Raw genomic sequence first — 26,033 nt, forward strand, 5'->3', positions numbered from 1 at the left:
AGTTTAACTGTCGATTGGGACACTCAATCGAGATGGATTTAAAAAAATGATTTTTAAATAGCTTTAAAGCAGAAGGCTTTAATCTGGGCTACCGATTATTTTAAACGACTTACTTAAGATATTAACGATCACGGTATTTCAAACTCGAAGTCATTTTAAGAAGAATTTAAACTCAGATTACGCCTTACGTATTCAGAAATGTTATGTTAGTAACATGTTTTGTTGCGATACTTTTTTTTTGAGAAGCACTATTCATTTTATGTTCAGTCTGTGATGAAGTCACCTCATTCTCATCTCGAAACGGCTCAGAAAATTCCAGCAACTTCAGGGGTTGTGACTCATTCAAGGGCTTTCCGCATTGCCGGCCGCCACGCAGCGCACTCCCCGCCCTCAAACCGCTGAATGGCCCACTCCGATTTGGAACGCCACACGCTCTGGCTCCCCATTGGCCATTGCCACTGTCAATCTGTGCAAAGCCCCGACCAAGGTTCGAGATGTTTCTCGAACTTCGATTCTGGCGAAGACGAGGCGCCATATAAAAACCGGTTCGCCGCCTTTTCTGCCCGCATTACCTAAGGTGCGAGCTGTAGTAGAGATTGTGCTACTTTCTCTTTGTTAAAAGAATCGCGGAACGAGAGCGTGTTTAAGGAAGGTAAAAAAAAAGTGGTAACGGGTAATTAGCAGAGTTTGATGTTAGTAGCTCCGGCTTTTAATTAGGCTGTTCAACTTAATTTGGTTTTTGTTTCGAATCAATTAAATTTAATTTCAGATCACAGAATTGATTTACCGGATGTTCTAGAAGAGTTATGTTTTTGTTTTCTATGATTCTTAAAGCGAAAACGCTATCTGGGAAAGCTTTTTTTCTCTCGAACGATTCACTTATTACTCGGTTCATTATCAACGCGTTTTTACCGCGCTAAGCCTTCTGGTAACCCTTAGACTTTTCTAGAAGCTTGTTCCATTGGGTGGAGTCAGACTGCGCATGTGGAGACACTACTTCTACCACGAAATTCAATTTACCCCGATTTTCGTTTTAATAGTACTTATTTGTTTTCTTGCTCATCAAACCTTTTATTCTACTTTCTCGTTACGTTAACAGATGCCTGAAGAAATTCCAGCAACCACGCAGGATGCGCCGATGGAGGAAGAAACTGAGACTTTCGCCTTTCAGGCGGAAATTGCTCAGTTGATGTCTCTGATCATTAATACATTTTATTCCAACAAAGAAATATTTCTGAGAGAACTTATTTCTAATTCCTCTGATGTAAGTCACCTTTTTAGTGATTTTGGTTATCAAGATTCATTTTCAAATCTTTGACCGTGGTTTAACACTGTTAATAAAGTTCTTTAATGTCATTTCTGACTTCAAGACGTCGATCAACTTATATCTAATCTACTTTCGCAACATGATCTCAATTGAATAGTGGTAGTATAAGAATATTCTAGAAGCTGTAAGCAGAATTCTTTCCACCTTCCAAGGATGGGTATGATCACAACAGACATAAATAATACGATTTCAGAATACCTGAAAGATGATAGCAGGGTCCTTGGTATCTGAATGTGAGATGTTAGTTATCCTGTTTTTCTTAGTGAAAGAATTTCAAACTCCTTGAAAGAATGGATAGACTGTGGGAAAACAAAGTACTAATTTCATCAGGTGGTTGTGATGGAGTAGTGCTCAGAAAGCTAGTGCTTTCAATTAAACCTGTTGGACTATAGACGAAAGTGAGGACTGCAGATGCTGGTAACCAGAGTCTAGATTAGTGTTGCTGGAAAACACAGGTCAGGCAGCATACGAGTAGACGTTTCTGGCAAAAGCCCTTCATCAAGAGCTGTTGGATTAAACTTAGTGTTGTGATTTTTAACTTTGTGCACCCAGTCCAACACCAGCATCCCAAGTGTTCATTTATTCATCCCTAGTTATCATTGAAGCTCTGGACAAATGTTTCATTTAAAGTTGGAAGCTTCAGATTCCCTCCTGTATCTCGAGTCATCTGACTGTTACACATACCAGTGTACTTTATTGGGAGTTGAATACATTTTTTTTAAAATCTGTAACTTGAAATGTAGAGGCTTTGAAACCTCAATTAAATGAGTTACTCCAAACACAACCAGCTTCTGATCATTACCAGTGACTGGGTTATGTGGCTAGTTCCATAATTTAGGGTCAGTGGTGAATTTCAAGATGTTGGAAAACTTGTTCACATTCTATCACAGGATAGATAGTGAACCTATCGTCTTGGTGCAATTATCTTGTAACCTATAGCCTACCAGTCTTAAGTGCTTTTTAAATGTTTAGATTGATTCCATGGACTTGTTTAATGTTTGTGAACAACCTGACTCCAAAGAGATGTGGAGTTATTTTCTACATGCTATATAAAATGCAGTTTGAAGTCAGCAGCAGCAGTATAACTTGTGGTGAATGCTGTTCTTGATGGAACTGAACATGTATCAATTTTGCAAGACTGTATCTTGTGTGCAAAAATAAAAATTACTTGTCCTAATCTCCACTAGTGACTCTTTGGAGATATTAGTGGTATCCAACAGATTTCCATCATTCCTTATGGGAGAGAGCAAATATTTAAACTGCTTTTTCTGGCTTATAGTGAGGATCCTTTTTAGTCTTTTTATGTACCACCACATTGTATAGCTCCCCACTCAACTGAATTTTGAAGCCATCTAGAAACTTGGTTAGTGTGCATAGACAGGGTCTGCTAGATGTTGCATAGTATGTCTGGATTGGAACACCCAAATCTTGATTCACTAAGGTTACAGGTTGACCCAATCTAAGCTTGCATCCCTGTAGTGCTAGAGAAGTCCTGTATTAAAGTTCTCATCTGGTCACTGCTAAATACAGGGTAAGATGACCAGATAATTTGTAACCAGTGAGTTATTTCAACCCAACTGACTAAAGTTCATCTGATTAGTTGAGGCCAGATTTCTCTCCACATGGGCTCATTCTTCCCAATCCAGATAATATAAAATTGGGACCATTCCTCTTAGACTGAGGAGACGTTTGATTCATTTTTATCCTGTTCAAAAGAACTTTCCAGAGTAATCGCATCTTCTAGCTTTTGATCCAGCACTTAATGGACAAATCTTTTTAAAATGTGACTCCAGTTAGCTTCTAGCTCTGCTATTAGTTATAGATTTCATGGCTCAGATACTTAAAATCCCCCCTTAGCCGCCTCTTTTCTCCACGAAATAAGACTTCTTGATATTCACGGAGAAAGTGAGGTCTGCAGATGCTGGAGATCAAAGTTGAAACTTTATTGCTGGAACAGCACAGCAGGTCAGGCAGCATCCAGGGAACAGGAGATTCGACGTTTCGGGCACAGGCCCTCCTTCAGGAAAGGGCCTGAAGAAGGGCCTGTGCCCGAAACGTCGAATCTCCTGTTCCCTGGATGCTGCCTGACCTGCTGTGCTGTTCCAGCAATAAAGTTTCATTCTTGATATTCACTCCAATGTTGCAGTAGGCAGCTATATCATGCTCTAGTCTCCTTAATTCTTAAGGAAAGTATCCCTTCTGTTAACACCTTCATGCCCTTATACCTTTTTGGGTATTCATGGTAATGTGCTTGGTGTCTTTGTTTCCCCTTTTTCCTGTAACTGTGCTGCTGTTTATTTGCTTGCCCTTCCCTTTATGTATCATACCTAAATTTTGTTTTTAGAGGGAATTCCACCTGCATTTTTCTGGCCAGCTGGCTGATTTATAGATCTTTACCTATAATCCCTAACTATCCATCAATGGCCACTTAGGTCATCTTTGCTTAAATCCAGCAGTAATCTAGTGTGCAGTGTAGCAAGATTTCAGTGGAAAGAGTCTTCCCGTCATGAAGATCTATTGGCATAACACTTCGTCCATGGAGTTTTTGCGTAAAACCTAGCGGGTTGTGTAGACTCCAAATATGCTAACTCATGAACCCTTTTCTGCCACTTAAAAGACAAGCAAGTCAGGCAGAATTTTAAAACATGTGCTGACTATTAGATCACTTCTTGACAAGTGAAATGAGTGGCTTGTATTTCTACGTTAACTGCCTTTCTCCAACTAGAAGTTTGGGGAATTTTTTTAGATTAGATTCCTTACAGTATGGAAACAGGCCCTTCATCCCAACAAGTCCACACCAATCTTCCAAAGAGTAACCCACCTAGACCCATTTCCCTCTGACTAATGCACATACTATGGGCAATTTAGCATGGCCAAATCACCTGATCTGCACATCTTTTGGACTGTGGGAGGAAACCGGAGCACCCGGAGGAAACCCACACAGGCACTGGGAGAATGTGCAAACTCCACAGTCACCTGAGGCTGGAATTGAACTTGGGACCCTGGTGCTGAGGCAACAGTGCTAGCCACTGTGCCACCCTATTGGAGGTGCTGTAAAGAAAGCATGTCCACATTCAGCACTTTGGAGGAACTTTGCATAAAAACAATACCATTATTTGTCTTGTCTTCAAACACTTGTTAAAATAAACCTCTAAGCTTGATCACATCCCCAGAATTTGATTGTAGCTTTAACGATCAATTGTATAGCTAAGAAACATGTTGAATTCTGATCATTGTTTTTATTTTAAAGGCTCTCGATAAAATTCGCTATGAAAGCTTAACTGATCCAAGCAAGCTGGATTCTGGCAAAGAATTGAAGATTGACATTGTTCCAAATCAAAAGGAACACACTTTGACTATTCGCGATACTGGTATTGGAATGACCAAAGCTGACCTTATTAACAATCTAGGTACCATTGCCAAGTCTGGAACAAAAGCATTCATGGAGGCCTTGCAAGCTGGTGCAGACATATCAATGATTGGACAGTTTGGTGTAGGCTTCTATTCTGCTTACCTAGTTGCAGAAAAAGTAACAGTCATCACTAAACACAATGATGATGATCAGTACGTGTGGGAATCATCTGCTGGAGGGTCATTCACAGTAAGATTAGATCATGGTAAGTTTCTTTGCAAAAAATAAGGTTATAAACCTTCAATTGAACTTATTTTCTTTGCATACTTTCAAAAGTTATGAAAGTGATCTTTCATAAAAGGAAGAGTCTTGACTGCTTAAACAATATCATCCCTTTCATACACAATATTTCATGAACTTGTATAAACAGCATACTGTTCAAACATTAACACTAGTTTGGCTTTCTCAAAAGGTGAAGATATTGGCCGTGGAACCAAAGTAATCTTGCACTTGAAGGAAGATCAGATGGAATATATAGAAGAAAAGAGAATCAAAGAAATTGTCAAGAAACACTCCCAGTTCATTGGCTACCCTATCACTTTATTTGTAAGCATTTTTCTTTGAGACTCCCAGAAATAAATTAGGTGATGTGTATACTTGTCTAATCAACCCAGTCATAACTTTCACAAAAATAATACTTGCAAAACATTTTTAAACAGGTGGAGAAGGAGCGTGATAAAGAAATCAGTGATGATGAAGGGGAAGAAAAAGAAAAGAAAGAGGATGAAACTGCAGAAGAAGAAGACAAGCCAAAAATTGAAGATGTTGGATCAGATGAAGAAGAAGATGAAAAGAAAGAAGGTGACAAAAAGAAAAAGAAGAAAATTAAGGAAAAATATATAGATCAAGAAGAATTGAACAAGACCAAACCCATTTGGACAAGAAATCCTGAAGACATTAGTAATGAAGAATATGGGGAATTCTACAAGAGTCTGACAAACGATTGGGAGGAGCATTTGGCAGTAAAAGTAAGTGTGCTATTAACACTAACTCATGCAATGATGGAAAGTGTTGAAAAATTTTGTTGTAACCAGTAGGTCAATCAACTTTGTTTTACAGCACTTTTCTGTTGAAGGCCAGCTGGAGTTTAGAGCATTGCTTTTTGCTCCAAGACGTGCGCCATTTGATCTCTTTGAAAACAGAAAAAAGAAAAACAACATTAAGTTGTATGTGCGCAGAGTCTTCATCATGGATAATTGTGAAGAGCTAATTCCAGAATATCTCAGTAAGTATTTGGGCAGGAATACCTGATGCATTCTACACTCAATTAAATCATGTGAATGTAATTTCTCACTTGTCATTTTATGATGAGAGTTTTCTCTTTAAGTGTGAACTTTCCCCCCAAGATTTTATCAAAGGAGTAGTAGATTCAGAAGATCTGCCCCTTAATATTTCCCGAGAGATGTTGCAGCAGAGCAAGATTCTGAAAGTAATTCGTAAAAACCTGGTCAAGAAATGCTTGGAGCTCTTCACGGAATTGTCAGAGGACAAAGAAAACTACAAGAAGCTATATGAACAATTCTCCAAAAACCTCAAGGTGAACATGGCTGCTTTTTAATATGACATCACATTCCAAAATCCATTAACTATAAATAGTAGAACAAGGCAAAACCTTATCAACCTGCTAATGAGGCAAGTGAGAACAGTTAGTTGGCTTTTTAGGTCTGCAACTGATTTGACAATAGTGCTTTTTATCTTTAGTTTGTTAACCTTAAATCCAAAACAATGGCTTTTTCCAAATAAACTGCTCTACCCAAACGAAGGCTTCTTTCTACAGCTTTGTTTTAAATATTTTCAACTTGTAAAGTGCATGTTTAGTGTAGAAATTCCAGAAAAATAAAATTGATTTGAGATGAATTAAGAGTGAAGCATGCATCTTCATGCGAACAATTCTAGGAGCTCTAAAATTGTGCTTTTTATTTGTTATGCACCACTTCAAAATCTGCAAGAGCAGACATTGATTTCCAGTAACAGCTACCTGTCCCTAGTTACACGAATAATCAACCTTGCTCTTTCTCCTCATACCTCAGCTTGGAATCCATGAGGACTCTCAAAATCGCAAGAAACTTTCCGAGTTGCTCCGGTATCACACTTCAGTGAGTGGTGATGAAATGGTATCTCTGAAAGATTATGTCTCCCGTATGAAAGACAACCAGAAACACATCTATTATATAACTGGTATGTAGAGCATACATTACAATATGCAGATTTCTAGAATGTATACTAGACATCATTAGTCATTGAGCTGTTTACATTTTAGGTGAAACAAAGGATCAAGTAGCTAACTCTGCTTTTGTGGAGAGGCTAAGAAAACATGGATTGGAGGTGATTTACATGACTGAGCCAATTGACGAATACTGTGTGCAGCAGCTCAAAGAATTTGATGGGAAAACTCTTGTCTCTGTAACAAAGGAAGGTTTGGAGCTTCCAGAAGATGAAGAGGAGAAAAAGAAGCAGGAAGAAAAGAAGGCAAACTTTGAGAATCTGTGCAAGATAATGAAGGACATCTTGGAGAAGAAAATTGAGAAAGTATGTTTGTTTAAACTTATGGAAAATAGAATATTGAAGACTAGAAAAATCAAATTTCCTTTTAAGTGAAGGTTAAAGATGGCAGAGTTCAAATTTGTGTTAACCAGTTTGAGTCAAAGGATTGCAGTCATGTTGGATCTGGGATGAATTTACAGACAGGCGAGAAACCGCTTCAGTTCTAATTTTTTTGAATTTGGATGCGTACTGTTTGAATGAGACTTCTGGGAGTGACATTAATTTTCACCTGTTGAAACAACTGTCCATAGATTTAAGGAACTAATGCCCCCAATGTTCAGTCATTGTTTTTTTTAAATTTCATTCTGTAATTCCCCCTTTTTCTAACTTGCATCCCCAGGTAACTGTTTCCAATCGCTTAGTTGCCTCTCCATGTTGCATTGTGACCAGTACTTACGGATGGACTGCCAACATGGAACGAATCATGAAGGCTCAGGCACTTCGCGATAACTCTACAATGGGTTACATGGCAGCTAAGAAACACTTGGAAATAAATCCTGATCATCCAATTGTTGAAACACTACGGCAGAAAGCAGAAGCTGACAAAAATGACAAGTCAGTAAAGGACCTGGTCATTCTTCTTTTTGAGACTGCCCTGCTGTCCTCTGGCTTTTCATTAGAAGATCCACAGACTCATGCTAATCGCATCTACAGGATGATTAAGCTTGGTCTTGGTAAGCATCTTGACAACCAAGTAAGAGATTTTGCAGTTTTTGTCTAATTTCCAGTATTGACTAATGGTTCAGTTGCCATTAAGAAAAATGGTGAAAAGAAACCTCTGACAGTAGGATTAAACTTGTAGATTTCTTGCTGGTTTTGTTGCATGCAGAAGAATAATAATTTTTTTTTTCCCTCCTAGGTATTGATGAGGAAGATCCTGTCATGGAGGATGCAGGTCCAACAAATACAGAAGAGATGCCTCCACTGGAAGGGGATGATGATGATACATCACGAATGGAAGAAGTTGACTGAACAAAATACAGGCAGCACTGAGATATATTTCATTCGTCCTTAAGAGCTGTTGCAGTCACTGTTTAAAACTATAATGGACCACTGTAACAGTATCACACTTCTGTGAAGCATAGTTGATGCTGCATTTTTCTGTAATATTCAGTACTAGTAAACAAGTGACAATTGAGCATATGTTGAAAAATAAACACTTAGTTTAAATTCCTTTACGGTCTTTTTATTTAGTGTAAATCAAATTTATTCTTCAACCAGGTTTGACACTTTAGACTCAAAATAAAGAAATATTCTAATCCTGTAACCCCACCATAAATTGTACATTCCCTGGTTTCTGTGTCTTGTTAAAAGTTTACTTAGCAGCCTTGCTAGTTGGAACATAGAGCAGAACTAATAGCAGAAAATACTCTTGGTCTTCAGAAGATGAATCCTCTGGCATGCTGTCTGATCTTCTGTCTTTCCAGTTACCACTAGGAGCAAATTCTGGTGTTTTCTTGTTGAATGGCATTTTATGTACAAATCAATTTTGATTCCATTTTGCCTGTAAGTCATTTTTCTGAAATTTGTTGACCTGTCATTTACTAAATCTTGCAGACGTAGTAACAGCTGATCACCATAAACCACTTAATTAGGTCATCTATAGCTAGTCCCTAACATTACTATGCTACTTGGATTTTAGAAAAGCAATACTAATTTGAAGTTGAACATTTTTGACATCCTTTATTTATTTAAAATATCCTTTTAAAAGTTTTTAAACTAGAGGACAAAAGACTTGTTGGAAAGCAGCTGCAGTAAATTAACTTTTCCATGGTAGTTTTCCATAGGACAGTGGCTTTGATGCTTCTACAATCTTAGTCTCACTGCAAAGTCAACCATATAGTTACTGCTCTAAATGTTGTCATTTTTGATCAACCTGGCCAATGTGTTATACCATCCATTGGTGATGGTTCAAGTCCACCCCCCCCCCCCCCCCCCATCAGAGATGGGAACACTGCTCCTGTGGTACAAGACTGCAAATATATACTTAGTTAAATAAGTAACTTGTACAAAACATAAGATTGTAATTGCTGTAGCAAATTCTTCAGTTTTGTAGTCACTTATTAATTATGGCAGTCTGAGATCATTTGGACAAATTGTGGGAAGTACTGTTGTTAGCATAAAGAAAATCCTTGGTTTTGATTTTTCTATAGACTTAATAGAGATATTTCTATTCTTTGCTACCATGCTTGCCATGAATTGAACAAATACTTTAAGGTAGCTAAAAGCTACAGATTTAGTCCAGATCAGCACCATGAAAGTCTTGTGATTTTTTTTATTTTAAATTTGGTGTACTTGTTGGTGTTATGTTGGAAGGATTCACCAAGCACTGGTTTTCTTTAATAGAAATTTTTGAAAAGGTCATTTTCATTTAAACTGTTTGAAGCAATGTTTTTACACACCTATAGAGCATGTGGGCCTTAAACCAGGGCTTCCTGGTCAGAGATGTTGCTGTGCAAGACTTAATGTTTGTTCTGAAACCAATAAATAATTTTTACAACTTGTGTTTGAAGCATTGCTTTTAGATGGAATGAGCTGCCAGAGTGTTGGAGGCTGGTGCAGTTACAATGTTTAAAAGGCATCTCAATGAGGAAGGGTTCAGGGGGATGTAGGTCAAGTGCTGGTAAATGGGACTCGATTAGGTTAGGATATCTGATTGGTCCAACATGTATATGCCAAAGAGGCTGTTTCTGTGCTGTAAATCTATTACATCAGTACTGGGAAGAACAGGAGGACTTTGGAAGATTTGCAGATTCAAGAGCCTAGCCAAGTGTTTACACTTAATGAGTAAATATTTACTGATAAAAGGTTGTTATTCAGTTGAAACATGTTCCATTAAGTATTGGTGTAGGGCCACTATTTTTAAGATCAACTTTGACATTGGAAAACAGACTAAATTATCAATATTTCTAATAATACAAAATGTTGACGTAATCATCTGGGATCATGTCACATAACAGCAACAGGCCAAAGCTGTTAGATCAAAGGAAGTTGGATTTTTAATAGGTGTAAGGTAACATTTTGGGGAAAAAAATAATTTAAATTTGGCACAGGACTAAATGTATAGTGACAACATTTTTCAAAGGAGGCAGGATGTGACAGTACTTAGCAAAGCATACTTTGCACTTAATAATTGCAGAAATTGAGTGAATCCTGTTCTGGTTACCAAATGTATGGAAGCATGAGAGAATGCAAAATGGTTTTGGATTGCTTCCAAAGATAAGCTGTGATTTAGAGAAGGTAAAAGTTGTAGATTTAGGGTAGATTTCATAGTATGCTGAGATTAACAGGTTTAGAAATGGTAAACTAATGCTGTCATTAACTGATGGTATAAAGATGGGATCATTAGGGAGTGAGATAATGAGTGGTGTGATCCAAACCTATCTGTTAATGAGGGTGTATGAAACAATAACTTCAAAAACAATTGCATATACTTGAAATAAACTTGAAGGAGAACTGTATGGGATTAACTGGATAGTTCTCTTTAAAGAACCAATGTGGATTGCTTAGGAAAGGGGAAAGCTTTGAAGGGATATGGGCCAAACACAACCAAACGGTTCAGTTTAAGAAACCCAGTTGGCAAGGACGAGTTGGGCTGAAGGGATTGTATGACCACCCCCGCCGTGCCATAATTGTTAAATACAGTTAGTACATCAAAAAGTTTTATTTTTCTCACTCAAAGTAAAGACAATGTCGGTCATAATGTTCGTAGAAATCCCTGGGATAATACCAAGTTTGACTTTATTCCTTTTTAAGAATCTTGAATTAAAATATCCATTAAACCTTTTCTCGAGTAAGAAATGCCAGATTTTTAGAACTATCCCTTCATAACGGAATTGCTTGAAGCCAGGTATAAGTTGGGTTGCCTCTCCTTCAGACCGTCTAAATTGTATCTTCATAGCAAATCCCTTGCATGCATTTTCTTGTGATTTTATGTGCTGTTCCTCTAAATCTCAATATTTAGATAGCTGTCCTTCCTGACATTTATATATTAATTCATGGGATGTGGACTGGGCCAACATTTATTCCCCATCTTATTACCTTTGAGAAGATGGTGAACCACCTCCTTGAACTTCTGCAGTCAATTTCATATAGGAAGACTGTCATTGGGGAGGAAATTCCAGGATTTTGACCAGTAATGCTGAAGGAACAGCAATATAGTTCCATGTCAGGATGGTGAGTGGCTTAGAAGGGAACTTGCAAGCATCGGTGTTCCCATTTTCCTGCAGCCCTTAGATGGTAGTGCTTGTGGGTTTGGAAGGTGATGTCTAAGGAACCTTGGTGAATTTCTCCAGGTAAGTTGCTGCTACCAAGCTTCAATCGTGAATGTTCAATCAAGTGGGTGTTTATGTCCTGGATAATGTCAAGCCTGAGCTTTACTGGAGTTGCATTCATCCAGGCAATTTGGAAATATTCCATCACACTACTGATCTGTTCCTAATAGGTGATGGGCAAGCTTTGGGGAGTCAGGATGTGGTTTACTCATTGCAGAATTGACTTTTGACTTGCTTGTCACAATACTTACATCCAGGGTGGTTAGTGGCATTCCCGTCCTCCAACTCTCCACAAAGGATGTTGATAGTGAGAGATTCAGTGATGATAATGCTACTGAATGTCAAGATGCAATGGTCAGATTTTCTCTTGTTGGAAATAGTCATTGCCTGGCATTCGCATTGCACAAATGTTGCATTTGTACATGGACTGTTTCAAATCTGATAAATCATGATTGGTGCTGATCATTGTGCAATCACCAGCAAATATCCCCACTTCATACCTAATGATGTCGGGAAAATCATTGAAGCAAATGGAAGTGGTTGGGCCCAGGACACAGTTAGTATCCTGAGGAATTCCTGCAGAAATGTCCTGGAGATGACCGAGTATTAACAACCACAACCCTGTTCCTTTGTGCTAGGTATGACCCCAATGAACAGATTGTTTTCCCGTTGATTCCCATTGACTTCAGTTTTACTAGAGCGCTTTGTTACTGAATGTCAAGAAATGCAACCTTGATGTCAAATGCAGTCAGTCTCACCTCAGCTCTGGAATTTAGCTCTTCTGTCCATGTTTGAACTAAGGTTGTGTAGAGATCAGAAGTAAATGGCCCTTGAGGAATCTAAATTGAGCATCATGGCTTGAATGTAGAGCTGGCTCGAAGGTAGAAGACGGAGGGTGGTGGTGGAGGGTTGCCTTTCAGACTGGAGGCCAGCAACCAGTGGTGTGCCACAAGGATTGATGCTGGGTCCACAGCTTTTCGTCATGTTTATAAATGATTTGGATGTGAACAAAGGACGTATAGTTAGTAAGTTTGCAGATGACACCAAAATTGGAGGTGTATTGGATAGCGAAGAAGGTTACCTCACAGTACAACAGGATCTTGATCAGATGGACCAATGGACGGAGGAGTGGAAGATGGACTTTAATTTAGATAAATATGAGGTGCTACATTTTGGAAAGGCAAATCAGAGTAGGGCTGAGTGGTGACCTTATCATGGTTTATAAAATCACGAGGGGCTTGAGTAGGGTAAATAGACAAGGTTGTTTCTCGTGGGGTGGGGGAGTCCAGAACTAGAGGGCATAGGTTTGGGATAAGAGAGGAAAAATTTAAAATCAACCTCAGGGGCAACATTTTCTTGCAGAGGATGGTGCGTGTATGGAATGAGCTGCCAGAGGAAGTGGTGGAGGCTGGTACAATTACAACATTTAAAGGCATCTGGATGGGTATATGAATGGGAAGGGTTTAGAGGGATATGGGCCAAGTGTTGGTAAATGGGACTAGATTAGGTTAGGACATCTGGTCGACATGGACGAGTTGGACCTAAGCATCAGTTTCCGTGCTGTACATCTCGATGATGCTATTCAGTACTTTATTGCTAAACTAGGGTTGCTTGATTGCACCATTGATGAAACTTGCATAACTTTACTGATGATTGAAGGTGTACTGATGGAGTAATAATTGGCTGGTTGGATTTGTCCTGCATGTTGTGTGCAAGATGTATCTGAGCAAGGTTCCACATAGATGGATAGATGCAAATGGTGTAGCTGTGTTGGAACAGCTTGGCTAGGGGCTCTGGAACAAATTTCTTCAATGCTATTGCCACGTCAGGGCCATAGCCTTTCGCACTATCCAGAGCCTTATGCCATATCTTGATGTCACAAGGAGTAAAATCCACTTTGCTGAAGAATGGTATCCTGTGTTGCTGGGGTTCTCTGGAGGATGGCAAATGGATCATCTACTTGGCACTTTTACCTGAAGACTTGCAAATAATTCAGCCTCGTCTTTTACAATGATATGGTCAGTTCTGTCATTGAGAATGGAGATATTTATGAGGATCTGAAACCTGAATACAGGCTGATGTAACTAGTTGCTGTCAGGAACAACAACTTAACAGATGCTCTTAATAACTTAAGCGGAAATAAAGTGGCTTCTTGATGCAAATAACGACAAAATGGCTTTTAGGCTGCAAATTGACAATTCTGCCAATGCTATAAAATGGCTTTTAAGTTACTAACTGCTAATTCTGCTACAGCTGCATAATTGACTAACCACAGTCTGCTTCAATAGAGATTAGCAAACAATGCTCCATTTACAGCATAGAAATAACTAGACAAGACATTACTAGCCATCCTAACTGACCTTCAGATGCAGGTGCAATGGTTCGGTTAGTGAGATAGGGGTGGCCTGAATGTTGGAAAACAAAGTTGGTTCCCAGGAAATATCATTGGACCAAATAACTGTCAAATAAAGCAGTATCGTGTATTGATTGGTAATTGTCTGAATGTACTATCGATCATGGCCTGTACCTTTCTTTAAGAAAAGTATAAAAATGTCTTTGTTTTAAGCCATGTACGCAGCTCCTCTGAGCATGGAAGTGCATATCCTCTGTGTTTCTGAATGATCTGTGCCCGGCCGTATGAAAAATAAAGAGTGAAGTCTTAAAAGCAAGACCGATTGCAAGTGTTTATTGACCGATCGCGGAACCGAGAGGCTCTGCTAGGGATCCAGATCTTCATCTGATGACGTGACTCGGATTTGGTACAGATGGGTTGTGAACAGCAGTGTAAGAGCCTTGAGTCCTCCAATATTGAGTGTAGAAGAATCGGCCGGCCAGACGTGAGTATTTTCTCCGTTTGGTTTTTCTCGCATTCAAGTCGCGGTTGACTCGACCTCTTACTGTCTATCATCTAAGTCCAACCTAAAAAGGATCGGTCCTGGTAAGAATTCATTAGAGAAAAGGAGTCGGGGATTCCCACTAACAGGTCGGGGACCTGCGGATCTGAACAGAGTCGGGGACTCTTTAAAAAAAGGAGTTGGGATCACCAGGGAGTTGGGGACTCCACTAACAGGTTGGGGACTTGAATAAGGAAGTACTTCAAATGAACCAGGGACTTATATTCGGTCGAATTGGTGTTGTCTAAATTGCTTTCCGAATTGTTCTGTGAAAGACGAAATAAGGAAGTATTGCGATACATTAAACGAGACGATCAAGGGTTTTGGAAAGTTGAGAAGGGTTTGCGGAAGTTTTGTTGTTTGTTGTTGGGTTGTTGAATGGTGAAGGTCTTAAATCGGGATTATAAAAGGAAGGTTGTTTTAATATGGGCAATAATATAGACAAGACGGAAGATCAGTCTTCTTCATTGGTAAAACCATGTGAAAAGTATCTGGAAAAGTCTGAAAGCCTGCAAAAACTTTCTGGCGCCTTAAATAAGACATTGGGTGATGAGCAGTGGCCACTGGGTGGCCCTAAAAAGTACTCAGTTGGTTAAATCAGCCCAGCAATTAATTTGGCGACGAAACCTGGGCTCAAAAACAAAATAATTGATTGGATTGTGGCGGTAATTTTGTTGTGAAAGTCACAAAGAATCGGTATTGTGTTCATGACAGGATACTGCCACCAAATTGGGAATTGAATTAAGTAATGATGGTACCATGAAATCTATTAAGGTGCTTAAAAATGGATGTGCTCAAGTCAAACCTCAACAGAAACAAGAAGTCATCGGTGACTGATCAACAAAAAGAACTGTGCAGTTCGATGGTTGGCCTTGGTTTGGGTGCGGGAGACAACGAAAATTCAGATTTAGATGATTGCTGTTCCTATCTGCACTTTGCACCACCACCGCCTCCCCCACCTCCACCTAATCCGCAAGCAAATCTTAATGCACCCCCGGTTATTCCAGTCCCTGCCTCATCGACAAGTCAAGCGCCCCCTGCCCTAACCCCTTTCCAACAGATTATTCAACCTCCTGAGTATCAAACTGTTGTTGCTCCTAATTCTCAAATCCCCATTGTTCCCTTGCTGCAGGCCCCTGTCGTTCTCCCACCTGGATTCACCCCGCTATCACCACTTCTTCTCATACTCCTCAGATTCCCGTTAGTTCGGCAGCTGCAGCTCGTCCTCAGACATATGCTGCTGCCGTAGCCATACCTCTTCCTCCGGCCCCTCCTCAGTTTCCTGATCCTGATGCTTGGAACACTCGCAGTCAACTAAAATCAACTTCTCGCTAATCTAAAAAGTCTCACAGTGCCTTGCCTCAACTCGTTCAATAATCAGAAACCCCGTTGAGTTCCCCTTCTGAGGACTCGGGAGATGAAATACCCGCTCCGGGCATGTTCCATTCGAGAGAACTGATGAAACCACAGGCTGGCACTGTCGGTCAAAATGCCACGATCCGTGTTTACTGCCCCTGGAAGCCCCATGAAATTATGTCCATTTTCAGAAATGCACCGGACCACCACAAGGCTCCCCACCAGTTTGTTGATTTAGACCATAAGACAGAGGAGTGAAAGTAAGGCCACTCGGCCCATCGGGAGTCCACTCCTCCATTTAATCATCGCTGATGGGCATTTCAACTCCACTTCCCTGCATTCTCCCCTTAGTCCTAATTCCTCGTGAGGTCAAGAATTTATCAATTTCTGCCTTGAAAACATTTAACATCCTGGCCTCCACTGCTCTCCGTGGCAATGAATTCCACAGGCCCACCATTGTCTGGCTGAAGAAACGTCTCCTCATTTCTGTTCTAAATTGACCCCCTCTAATTATAAGGCTGTGTCCACGGGTCCTAATCTCCCCACCTAATGGAAACGACTTCCCAGAGTCCACCCTTTCTAAGCCATGCATTATCTTGTAAGTTTCTATTAGAGTTTAGAAGGTTGAGGGGAGATCTAACGAATACAATCCCCAAATCCTTAGCTGTTCATCGTATATTAGGCCTACCATTCCAGGGATCATCCATGTGAATCTCAGCTGGACACGCTCCAGTGCCAATATGTCCTTCCTGAGATGTGAGGCCCAAACTTGGACACAGTATTCTAAATGGGGCCTAACTAAAGCTTTATAAAGTCTCAGAAGCACATCGCTGCTTTTATATTCCAACCCTTTTGAGATAAATGACAACATTACATTTGTTTTCTTAACCACAGACTCAACCTGCAAGTCAACCTTTAGAGAATCCTGGACTAGCACTCCCAGATCCCTTTGTATTTTGGCTTTATGAATTTTCTCACAGTTTAGAAAATAGTCCATGCATGTATTCTTTTTTTCCAAAGTGCAAGACCTCGCATTTGCTCACGTTGAATTTCATCAGCCATTTCCTGGACCACTCTCCTAAATTGTCTAAATCTTTCTGCTGCCTCCCCACCTCCTCAGTACTACCTGCCTGTCCGCCTAACTTCATATCATCGGCAAACTTCACCAGAATGCCCCCAGTCCCTTCATCCAGATCACCCAGATATATAAAACGAACAGCTGCGGCCCCAACACTGAACTCTGCGGGACACCACTTGTCACCAGCTGCCATTCTGAAAAAGAACCTTTTATCCCAACTCTCTGCCTTCTGTCAGACAGCCAACCTTCAAACCATGCCAGTAGCTCACCTCAAACACCATGGGCCCTCACCTTACTCAGCAGCCTCCTGTGAGGCACGTTATCAAAGGCCTTTTGGAAGTCTAGATAGATAACATTCACTGGGTTTCCCTAGTGTAACCTACTTGTTACCTCTTCAAGGAATTCTAACAGGTTTGTCAGGCACGACCTCTCCTTACTAAATCCATGCTGACTTGTTCTAATCCGACCCTGCACTTCCAAGAATTTAGAAATCTCATCCTTAACGATGGATTCTAGAATTTTACTGACAACTGAGGTTAGGCTAATCGGCCTATAATTTTCCATTTTTTATCTTGATCCTTTCTTGAGCAAGGGGGTTACAATAGCGATTTTCCAATCATCTGGGACTTTCCCTGACTCCAGTGATTTTTGAAAGATCATAACGAATGCTTCCGCTATTTCCTCAGCCATCTCTCTCAGAACTCGAGGATGTAGCCCATCGGGGCCAGGAGATTTATCAATTTTTAGAACTTTTCAATTTTCTACCACTTCCTCGTTTGTAATGCCTACCATACTCAACTCTGCCCTGACTCTCCTTAAACATTGGGATATTACTCATGTCTTCCACAGTGAAGTCAGACACAAAGTACCAATCTTCTGATTTCCCAGTGCTCGGGGCCACTTTTTAGGCTCTCTCTTTCTCTTTGAAGCATTTCCTGACTTTCTTTGTCAGCCATGGCTGTGTAATCCCTCCCCCCACCCTCACCGGATAATCTTTCTTTTCTTTGTGATAAATCTTATACTGTGTCCTCAATTACACCCAGAGGCTCCTGCCATTGATGCTGTACTGTCTTCCCCACTCGGTTCTGCTTCCAGTCTATTTTCGTCAGTTCCTCTCTCATGCCCCCTGTAATTACCTTTATTTAACTGTAACACCATTGCATCCGATTTTGCTTTCTCTCTTTCAAACTGCAGACTGAACTCTATTATGATCATTGCCTCCTAAGTGTTCCCTTACTTTAAGAGCTTTTATAAAGTCTGGCTCATTACATAGCACTAAGTCCAGAATCATCTGCCCCCTTGTGGGCTCCATGACAAGCTGTTCCAAAAAGCCATCCTGTAAGCATTCCGTGAATTCCCTTTCTTTGGATCCACCGGCAGCATTATTCACCCAGTCCAATTACATATTGAAGTCTCCCATGATCACTGTGACCTTGCCTTTCTGACATGCCCTATTTCCTGGTACATGTTGTGCCCCTGATCCTGACCACTGCTGGGAGGTCTGTACACAACTCCCATTATGGTTTTTTGGCCTTTGTCATTCCTCAACTCCATCCGCACAGACTCTACATCATCTGACCCTATGTCATTCAGTGACATAGATTTCATTTCATTCTTAACTAACAAGGCAACCCCACCCCCTGTGCCCACCTCCCTGTCTTCTCGATAAGTTGTAAAACCTTGGATGTTTAACTGCCAGTCCTGAACTCCCTGCAACCATGTCTCTGTGATGCCTACCATATCATAATCATTCTCAATGATTTGTGCTGTTAATTCATCTACTTTGTTATCAATATTACGAGCATTCAGGTAAAGTGCCTTAATGCTAATTTTCTTATCCTCATGATTTCCAACATTTCTAATAATATGTCCTCAGTTATCCTTCCATTTTATTTCATTCCTAGTCTGCCTTGAACTTAAACCCTGCACACATGCTAACCTGCTGCTTATCTTTCTACTTGACTCCATACTCCCTGTTGCTTTCCCTTTTCCTTCCCTCGTCTCAGAAGTATAAAGTCCTAGTGACTATCCTATTTATCCTTTTTGCCAGAACACTGGTTCCAGATCAGTTCAGGTGGAAACTGTCCCATCGGTACAGATCGACCCAGTTCCTAAACTGATGCCAATGTCCCATGAAATGGAATCCCTCTTTCCCACACCAATTTCTTAGCCGCGTGTTTTCTTCCATAATTTTCTTATTCCTATTCCAATTAGTACGTGGCTCGGGCAGTAATCCAGAGATTATGACTCTTGAGGACCTGTTCTTCAATTTCCTTCCTAGTGCTTGATACTCCCCAAGTAGGTCCTCCTTCCTAGCCTTACCTATGTTGTTAGTGCCAATTGGACCACAGCAACTGGATCTTCTCCCTCCTGCTCCAATATCCTTACAAGCCAGTCGGATATGTCCTGCACCCTGGCACTGGATAGGCAACACACCATGCGGGACTCCTGATCCAGCTCACAAAGGATATTATCTGTCCCCCTAATTATAGAATCCCCTATAACAACTACTTGTCTTTTTGCTCCACCCTCTTGAATGGCTTTCTGTACTGTGGTGCTGTGGTCAGCTGGCTCATCCTGTCCACAGCCCTTTTCTTCATCCATACAGGGAGCAAAATTCTCATACCTGTTGGACAAGGTCAAGGGCTGAGGCTCCTCCATTTCTGAACTCAAAATCCCCCTACCTGCCTCACTTGCAGTCACATCCTGTTGCTCCTGATTACTAACTGAATTTGAATTATTTAATCTACCGTGTGTGACTGCCTCCTGAAGCAAAGCGTCCAGGTAACTCTCCCCCTCCCGGATGTACAGCAGTGTTTGAAGCTCAGATTCCAAATCATCAACTCTGAGCCAGAGTTCTTTCAGCAACCAACAATTGCTGCAGATGTGGTCACTGCCGTTCACAATGGGATCAGCCAGCTCCCAAATCATACAGCTACAGTACATCACATGTCCAACCACATCTACTTATTTAATTTATACAAGTTTATGAGTTAAATAATTTCTAGTACTTCTCTATGGTCTTATTTAGCTAACTAAATAGTAGTAAACTTTCAATCAATCACACGTTACACATGAAATATTAATTGAAATGCCTAACCTTAGCAACACACGAGAGTCCTTTTTTTTTGGTTATAGGAGGAGGGCGGGTGGGAGACACTACATGTGTAGTATCTTGGGATTCAGCCATTGCCCAAATATATACCCAGCAGTCCTCTGCACCTCGCTGTGGCCTCTCCCTCTGCTGCTCCTTTAAAAGCCTCACTTACCCAGCAGTTCCGTGTCCGTTCCTGCTCCACCAGGGTAAGTTTTTATATTTTAAAGTTACCTTCCCGTCGGGACTCCGGTCTTCGTTGTCACTCCTCCCACTCCAACTGCATCCGAAAAAATAAAGAACACTGAACTCCCGAGGTAAGTTTTTATGTTTTAAAGTTACCTTCCCGTCAGGCCTCTGGTCCTCGCTGTTGTTGCACCCACTCCAACTGCAGCTGAGAAAATTATTTCCTAAACACCATGATTAAAGCTTATGATGGCACTGCCCAAGACCTTTTGACCCTTATTCAACAGATCCTTACCCTCACTGAATATGCCCATTTCACTGAACACCTTGGTTATAATGATTTTGCTGCCCTCACCAACACCATGGCTCAGGATCTGTAGTGACAGGATGATATCCTTGCTGCTGCATCCGCCATACTGGCAAAACCTATTGATCTTACTCGTATCGTTGAACTTCGCCCTAAAAGTAAGGAATCTGCTGAAGACTTTCTTGAATGCTTCTGAGAATGTTATGAGTCCTATTCTGAGGATCGAGTGTTGAATTTCCATGTTGTCAATTCTAAATATGACTCTGTGTTATTGAACAGTCTGCCGCTCTCTGTTGCCACTGCATTCAAGACAAATAACCTGGACTGGGTCAATGCTAATCCCAATCAACTCCAACATTCCGTTAAGGCTTTGTGGAAACATCAGAGCAAAGACAAGGCACCGACCCACGTAAAGTCAGAATCTGTTGTCCAGGAAGAGACTGCTCAATAATTACCTATGCGTTGCAGTAGCTTCTTGATGCAAATAACATGACAAAATGGCTTCACGGCTGCAAATTGACAATTCTGCTTCATCTGCATAAAATAGTTTTTAAGTTACGAACTGCTAATTCTGCTATTGCTGCATAATTGAATAATCACAGTCTGCTTCAATAGAGATTAGTAGACAATACTCCCTTTACAGCATAGAAATAACTAGACTAGATAAGACATTACTGGCCTTCCTAATTAACCTTCCGATGCAGGTGCAATGGCTCGGTTAGTGAGAGAAGGGTGGCTTGAGTGTTGGAAAACAAAGTTGGTTCTCAGGAAATATCATTGGACCAAATAACTGTCAAATAAAGGATCGTGTATCGTGTATTGATTGGTAATTGTCTGAATGTACTATTGATCATGGCCTGTACCTTTCTTTAAGAAAAGTATAAAAATGTCTTTGTTTTAAGCCATGTACACAGCTCCTCTGAGAAACATGCAAGTGTATAATCTCTCTGTTTCTGGACGCTCTGTGCTGGTCATATGAAAAATGAAGAGTGACGTTTTAAAAGCCAGACCGATTGCAAGTGTTTATTGACTGTTCATGGAACCTAGAGACCCCGCCGAAGGTCCAGATCTTTGTTTATAGAAACTTGTTCTTCATTGAGTTGTTTAATTTTTCACCACTATTTATGACTGGATGTAGCAGAACTGCAGGGAGCAAATCTGATTTGTAGCTTCTGCTATTCATTTTAAAATCAAATATCATTGCATAATTCTCTTCTGGTTGTACTGTAATATACCCAAATACCCCTGCACTGGATTTTCCACTTTTGAGGTCTGCAGTTTCACTTGCACTTGACAATGTTAAATGATCTTCACCATTACAGTTCATTTTTACTAACCCAGCTTATTACTGGGCACCCCTCACATCCTCACTAGCCACCTTGCCCTTTTATATTATCAGCAAAGTTAGGACATTTACCTCAGTGCTCTGACTGAAATCATCTTTACATTTTAAAGCACAGAGAGGCTGACGGTTTCGCCTTAGTGCAAGCCCATTCAGAAGCAATCTGCTTCTATATTCCTGCAGACATTACAATTAAAACAAAATTGCAGGTATTTTAAGTTGCAATAAACTGCCTTATGAGGAGGTGGTCTGTTAACATAAAACAGCAATATAAGCCAAGGTGTCTGACCATAAGAAGCAGAATTAGGCCATTCAGTCCACTCCACCATTCGATCATGGCTTATATGTTTCTCAACCTTATTAGATTACTTACAGTGTGGAAGCAGACCCTTTGGCCCAACAAGTCCACACCGAAGAGCAACCCACCCAAACCAAACCAATTCCCCTAAATTTACCCTTTCACCTAACACTACAGGCAATTTAACATGGCCAATTCACCTAACCTGCACATCTTTAGACTGTGGGAGGAAACCGGAGCAAACCCATGCAGATACGGGGAGAATGTGCAAACTCCACACAGACAGTTGCCCGAGGCGGGATATGAACGCGGGTCTGTGGCGCTGTGAGGCAGCAGTGCTAACCACTGTGCCACCGTGCCACCCTAATGATCTTGCCTTCTCCCGAATCCCTTAATCCCCAGACTATTCAAGAAACTATCTATTCCTGTCTTAAAGACATTCAATGACTTGGCTTCCACAGCCTTCTGCAACAATGAGTTCCACAGATTAACCACCTATTGACTGAAGAAATTCCACTTTGTTTCAGTTCTAAAAGGTTCTCCCTTCACTGTGAGGTTATGCCCTCAGGTTCAAGTCTCTACCACTAGTGGAAACATTTTCTCGACATCTACTCTATCTAGGACTGTCTGTATTCTGTAAGTTTCAATCTGATTTCCCCCTCATCCTTCTAAACTCCATCAAGTACAGACCCAGAATCCTCAAACATTGGGTAATAATTGTTGCAGTTGCATTGGGCGGGAATGTACAGTACATTGGAACCTGATGTACTGTGCAAGGGTTTGTTTTAATTCTGCTGCTGCAAAGGATTAAAAGTACTGAAGGATTGCTGCTTCTGAGCAGGGAAAAACAATAGAAGCAGCATAATCTTATCTTTTCTTACTGAATCTAATGATGTATAAATTATGCAATGTTACAGAGATTTTTGGAAGAGACATTAACTCCAGTTAAAGTGAATCACAAGTAAAACTATTTTGACTCCCCAGGATAAGAACCTGACCTCATTTGGTTCCTGAATTGTGACCTCAGAACAAACTTGTCTGGCTGTACCATTTGGTCAAATGTTTGTGTTTTAATGTAGGTTATTTTAAAAAAAAAAGTTTTGGTTAATATTTTACCTTTTAGGCTCTAAAAATCAAAACTATATACTTTTCTCATACTTCTGTTTAAAATACTCTGTCTTCCTCCCACACAATAATCAAAGGCTGATTCTCCAGTGTAGTGCTGAAGGACGATTTCACCTTTGGAGTTGTAATCTTTCAGGTGCGATGTTAAACCAAGACCACATCTGCTTGCATGAGTGGATATAAAAGATCCCATAGCATTATTTCATATAAAAGCATTGAATTTGTTCTGGTCTGTCCTGGCCAATATTTGTCTCTCAACATCACAAATAAAGCAGATTATTGGGGATATGAAGGTGGGGAAAGAATAAAGGGAGGAACAAACCAGTTTGTGTTTTGAAAGAGCTGGCACAAACTCAATGGGGTAAAATAGACTAGGTCTGTATTTTATTACTCCAATGATTATACATTTTTAGTGGGCAGCACTGTGGCACAGTGGTTAGCACTGCTGCCTCACAGCGCCAGAGACCCGGTTCAATTCCCACCTCAGGCGACTGACTGTGTAGAGTTTGCACGTTCTCCCCGTGTCGGCGTGGGTTTTCTCCGGGTGCTCCGGTTTCCTCCCACAGTCCAAAGATGTACAGGTTAGGTGAATTGGCCATGCTAAATTGCCCGTAGTGTTAGGTAAGGGGTAAATGTAGGGGTATGGGTAGGTTGCGCTTCGGCGCGGCGGTGTGGACTTGATGGGCCGAAGGGCCTGTTTCCACACTGTAAGTAATCTAATCTAATCTAATCAAAAGCAATCTCTTCCTTTATTTCATTACCACTAAATGTAAAATCTCTATTTCAGTTATTCATTCAATTTCTGTGCAGGGATTACACATACTTTCCTTACACTTGTGATGATGCTGTTCCTTTAACAAGGTTATGCTGTACTTAGCTTTTTTTTCAAAGAGGTCATAAAAGCAGTGATTCTGAAATGTCTGGTTTGGATGGGTTTTAAGGCCAGTTTGATTATAGCTAACAGATACTGTCTCAGACAAAAGGCTTTCAAGTTTAAAAAAAACTTGTACAATTAAAGGGGACTGGTCAGTTTTCTCGGCTCAGCCTTTCTCTGATTTGATTTGGTTAGCAAGCAGTTGTGTTGTGAAGCTGCTGGACCTAAAGAAGCAGGTCCATGCTGATCCTTCCTCTCTCTGACATCTTTCCTGTAAGGCCCCCTGTTTGATTTTACTTTTTATGTCAGGGGGTGTTTATGGGGATTGTTGCAAGCATTTGGAACAGCATCATTAAATTGGGCTAATCTCTTGGGTTTTCAGTTAGGTTAAATTATTCTGTCTTCTGTTCTTTTTTGTTTGTATTTCATTTGGTACTCTGTAAATAAATTCTGTTTTGTTTAAAAGTAAATGGTTGGTTCCTAGACTGTCCACTCTACACCTGCTTAAAACAACTAGCAAAGTTAGGATCCAGGCCACTTTCTTGAAATGTCTGGCCTGGTGCATAACATACTGAAAGCATGACAGCATGTACCCTTTGTTTTCTTTGGTAGTCTGACATTTTCCTATGTGTCTTGGTTTTTATTTGCATCCTAATCTTTCAATTTACTTGTTGTTTTATGCTTTAGAATTTGCCTTTATATTTTGCATTACTTCTTTGAATGCTCACATTAATCTGTTGTCTTTGCTACCTTTCTTTGGTAGTATGGATCTAATCTGTACTGTATTTAAATACTTTTGCCATGTTCTTCTGTTCTGTGTTACATTGCTGTACAGTCTTTTCTCTTGAATGTTTGCTTCTTGTATTTATTTTCTTTTCCATTACAAGGTTCAATTCTATCTCTATGTGGTCACTGTTGTAGGAAATGGCTGTTGTAGGGTTTTGGTTTGCATTCAGATTTTGCAAGGTTTGAATTAGTCCAGATCCCTAATTCTGTCACTGGACATATTTCAGGAATGTGAAAGGAAGAAGGCAGTAGACTGATGTTTCAGGGAAAAGAAACTCTGCGTTTATTTAAATACAAATAAAATAAGTTATAATACAAGAAATACAGAGAAAAGCACTGATCAGGTAAATTAATATGATCAATTATACAGAGGACATAATTAAATTCACTATTAAATTAAACAGAAAAAACACAATTAGATCCTAAACAGCAGTTGTAATCACAGGAACTTTAATCAGGCTTTCTACCTTTCGAGTCCCGTGCACTTTCATCACCAGCTTTCTCCTCCCTGCTAGCTAGGTTGGAAACTTTGGGATCTCAGGAGTTTGAGCTCACTACTGAGGAAAATACAGTTTTGAAGTACAGCTGGATCTTGAGTTTTTTGCTGTCGGTTCTCTTGGTTCAGAACAGTCCAGTGTCTGGAAGCTGTTGTTGGGATAATGCTCAGTTGGCTTCCCCCATCTCAGATTTCCTTTGTTGCGATGATGCCCTTGGTTTAACTTCCTGATTCAGTTTCTCTATTCAGCCTCTGTGGTCCGTTGTTCTGAAGCTGCTTGTTGAGGCTGGAAGCATGTGGGGAAGCTGTTGTGCAGAAGCTTGTTGAAAACAACAGACTGTATACCCCATTATCTCCCCTCAAATCTGTGGTGTCCATTTCTGGTGTTTTCCTGTGAAGTCAATTGGCTTCTGATAGTGAAGAGTATGTGTAAATGAATTTTAATTGAAGTTGAATGTTCAGTATCTGTATAGGCCGATGTATAAATGTTAGTTTCAGTTAAGAGTGTTAGGTTTGGTTGATTGTTCTCTTGGAATGGAGGTGAAAATTGGAATTCCAGGCTGAACGATGGTTCCAAGCAGGTCAGGCAGCATCGGAGGAGCGGAAAAAGTTGACGTTTCAGGTCAAGTCCCTTCATCAG

General features: G+C 40.4%; 1 protein-coding gene across 2 annotated transcripts; it reads left to right on the forward strand.

Annotated features, from left to right (window-relative positions):
* The first annotated feature begins 471 nt into the window (after window positions 1-471).
* Window positions 472-8,457, forward strand: LOC122553510 (heat shock protein HSP 90-alpha). 2 transcript variants are annotated; one of them, XM_043697384.2, is made up of 11 exons: window positions 472-577; window positions 1,100-1,264; window positions 4,578-4,944; window positions 5,152-5,285; window positions 5,399-5,707; window positions 5,799-5,964; window positions 6,086-6,276; window positions 6,770-6,917; window positions 7,000-7,268; window positions 7,624-7,957; window positions 8,143-8,457. In XM_043697384.2, exons 2-11 carry the CDS (start codon window positions 1,100-1,102, stop codon window positions 8,253-8,255), a joined length of 2,196 nt encoding a protein of 731 aa, XP_043553319.1. In that variant the 5' UTR covers window positions 472-577; the 3' UTR covers window positions 8,256-8,457. The 2 variants fall into 2 exon arrangements, with proteins under 2 accessions (XP_043553319.1, XP_043553318.1); XM_043697383.2 differs by having other exon boundaries at window positions 502-652.
* Window positions 8,458-26,033: the final 17,576 nt, after the last annotated feature.

This window comes from Chiloscyllium plagiosum, unplaced genomic scaffold (assembly GCF_037043375.1).
Source record: "Chiloscyllium plagiosum isolate Xiang-an unplaced genomic scaffold, Cpla_swu_hap1 HiC_scaffold_8, whole genome shotgun sequence".
Taxonomy (NCBI): Eukaryota; Metazoa; Chordata; class Chondrichthyes; order Orectolobiformes; family Hemiscylliidae; genus Chiloscyllium; species Chiloscyllium plagiosum.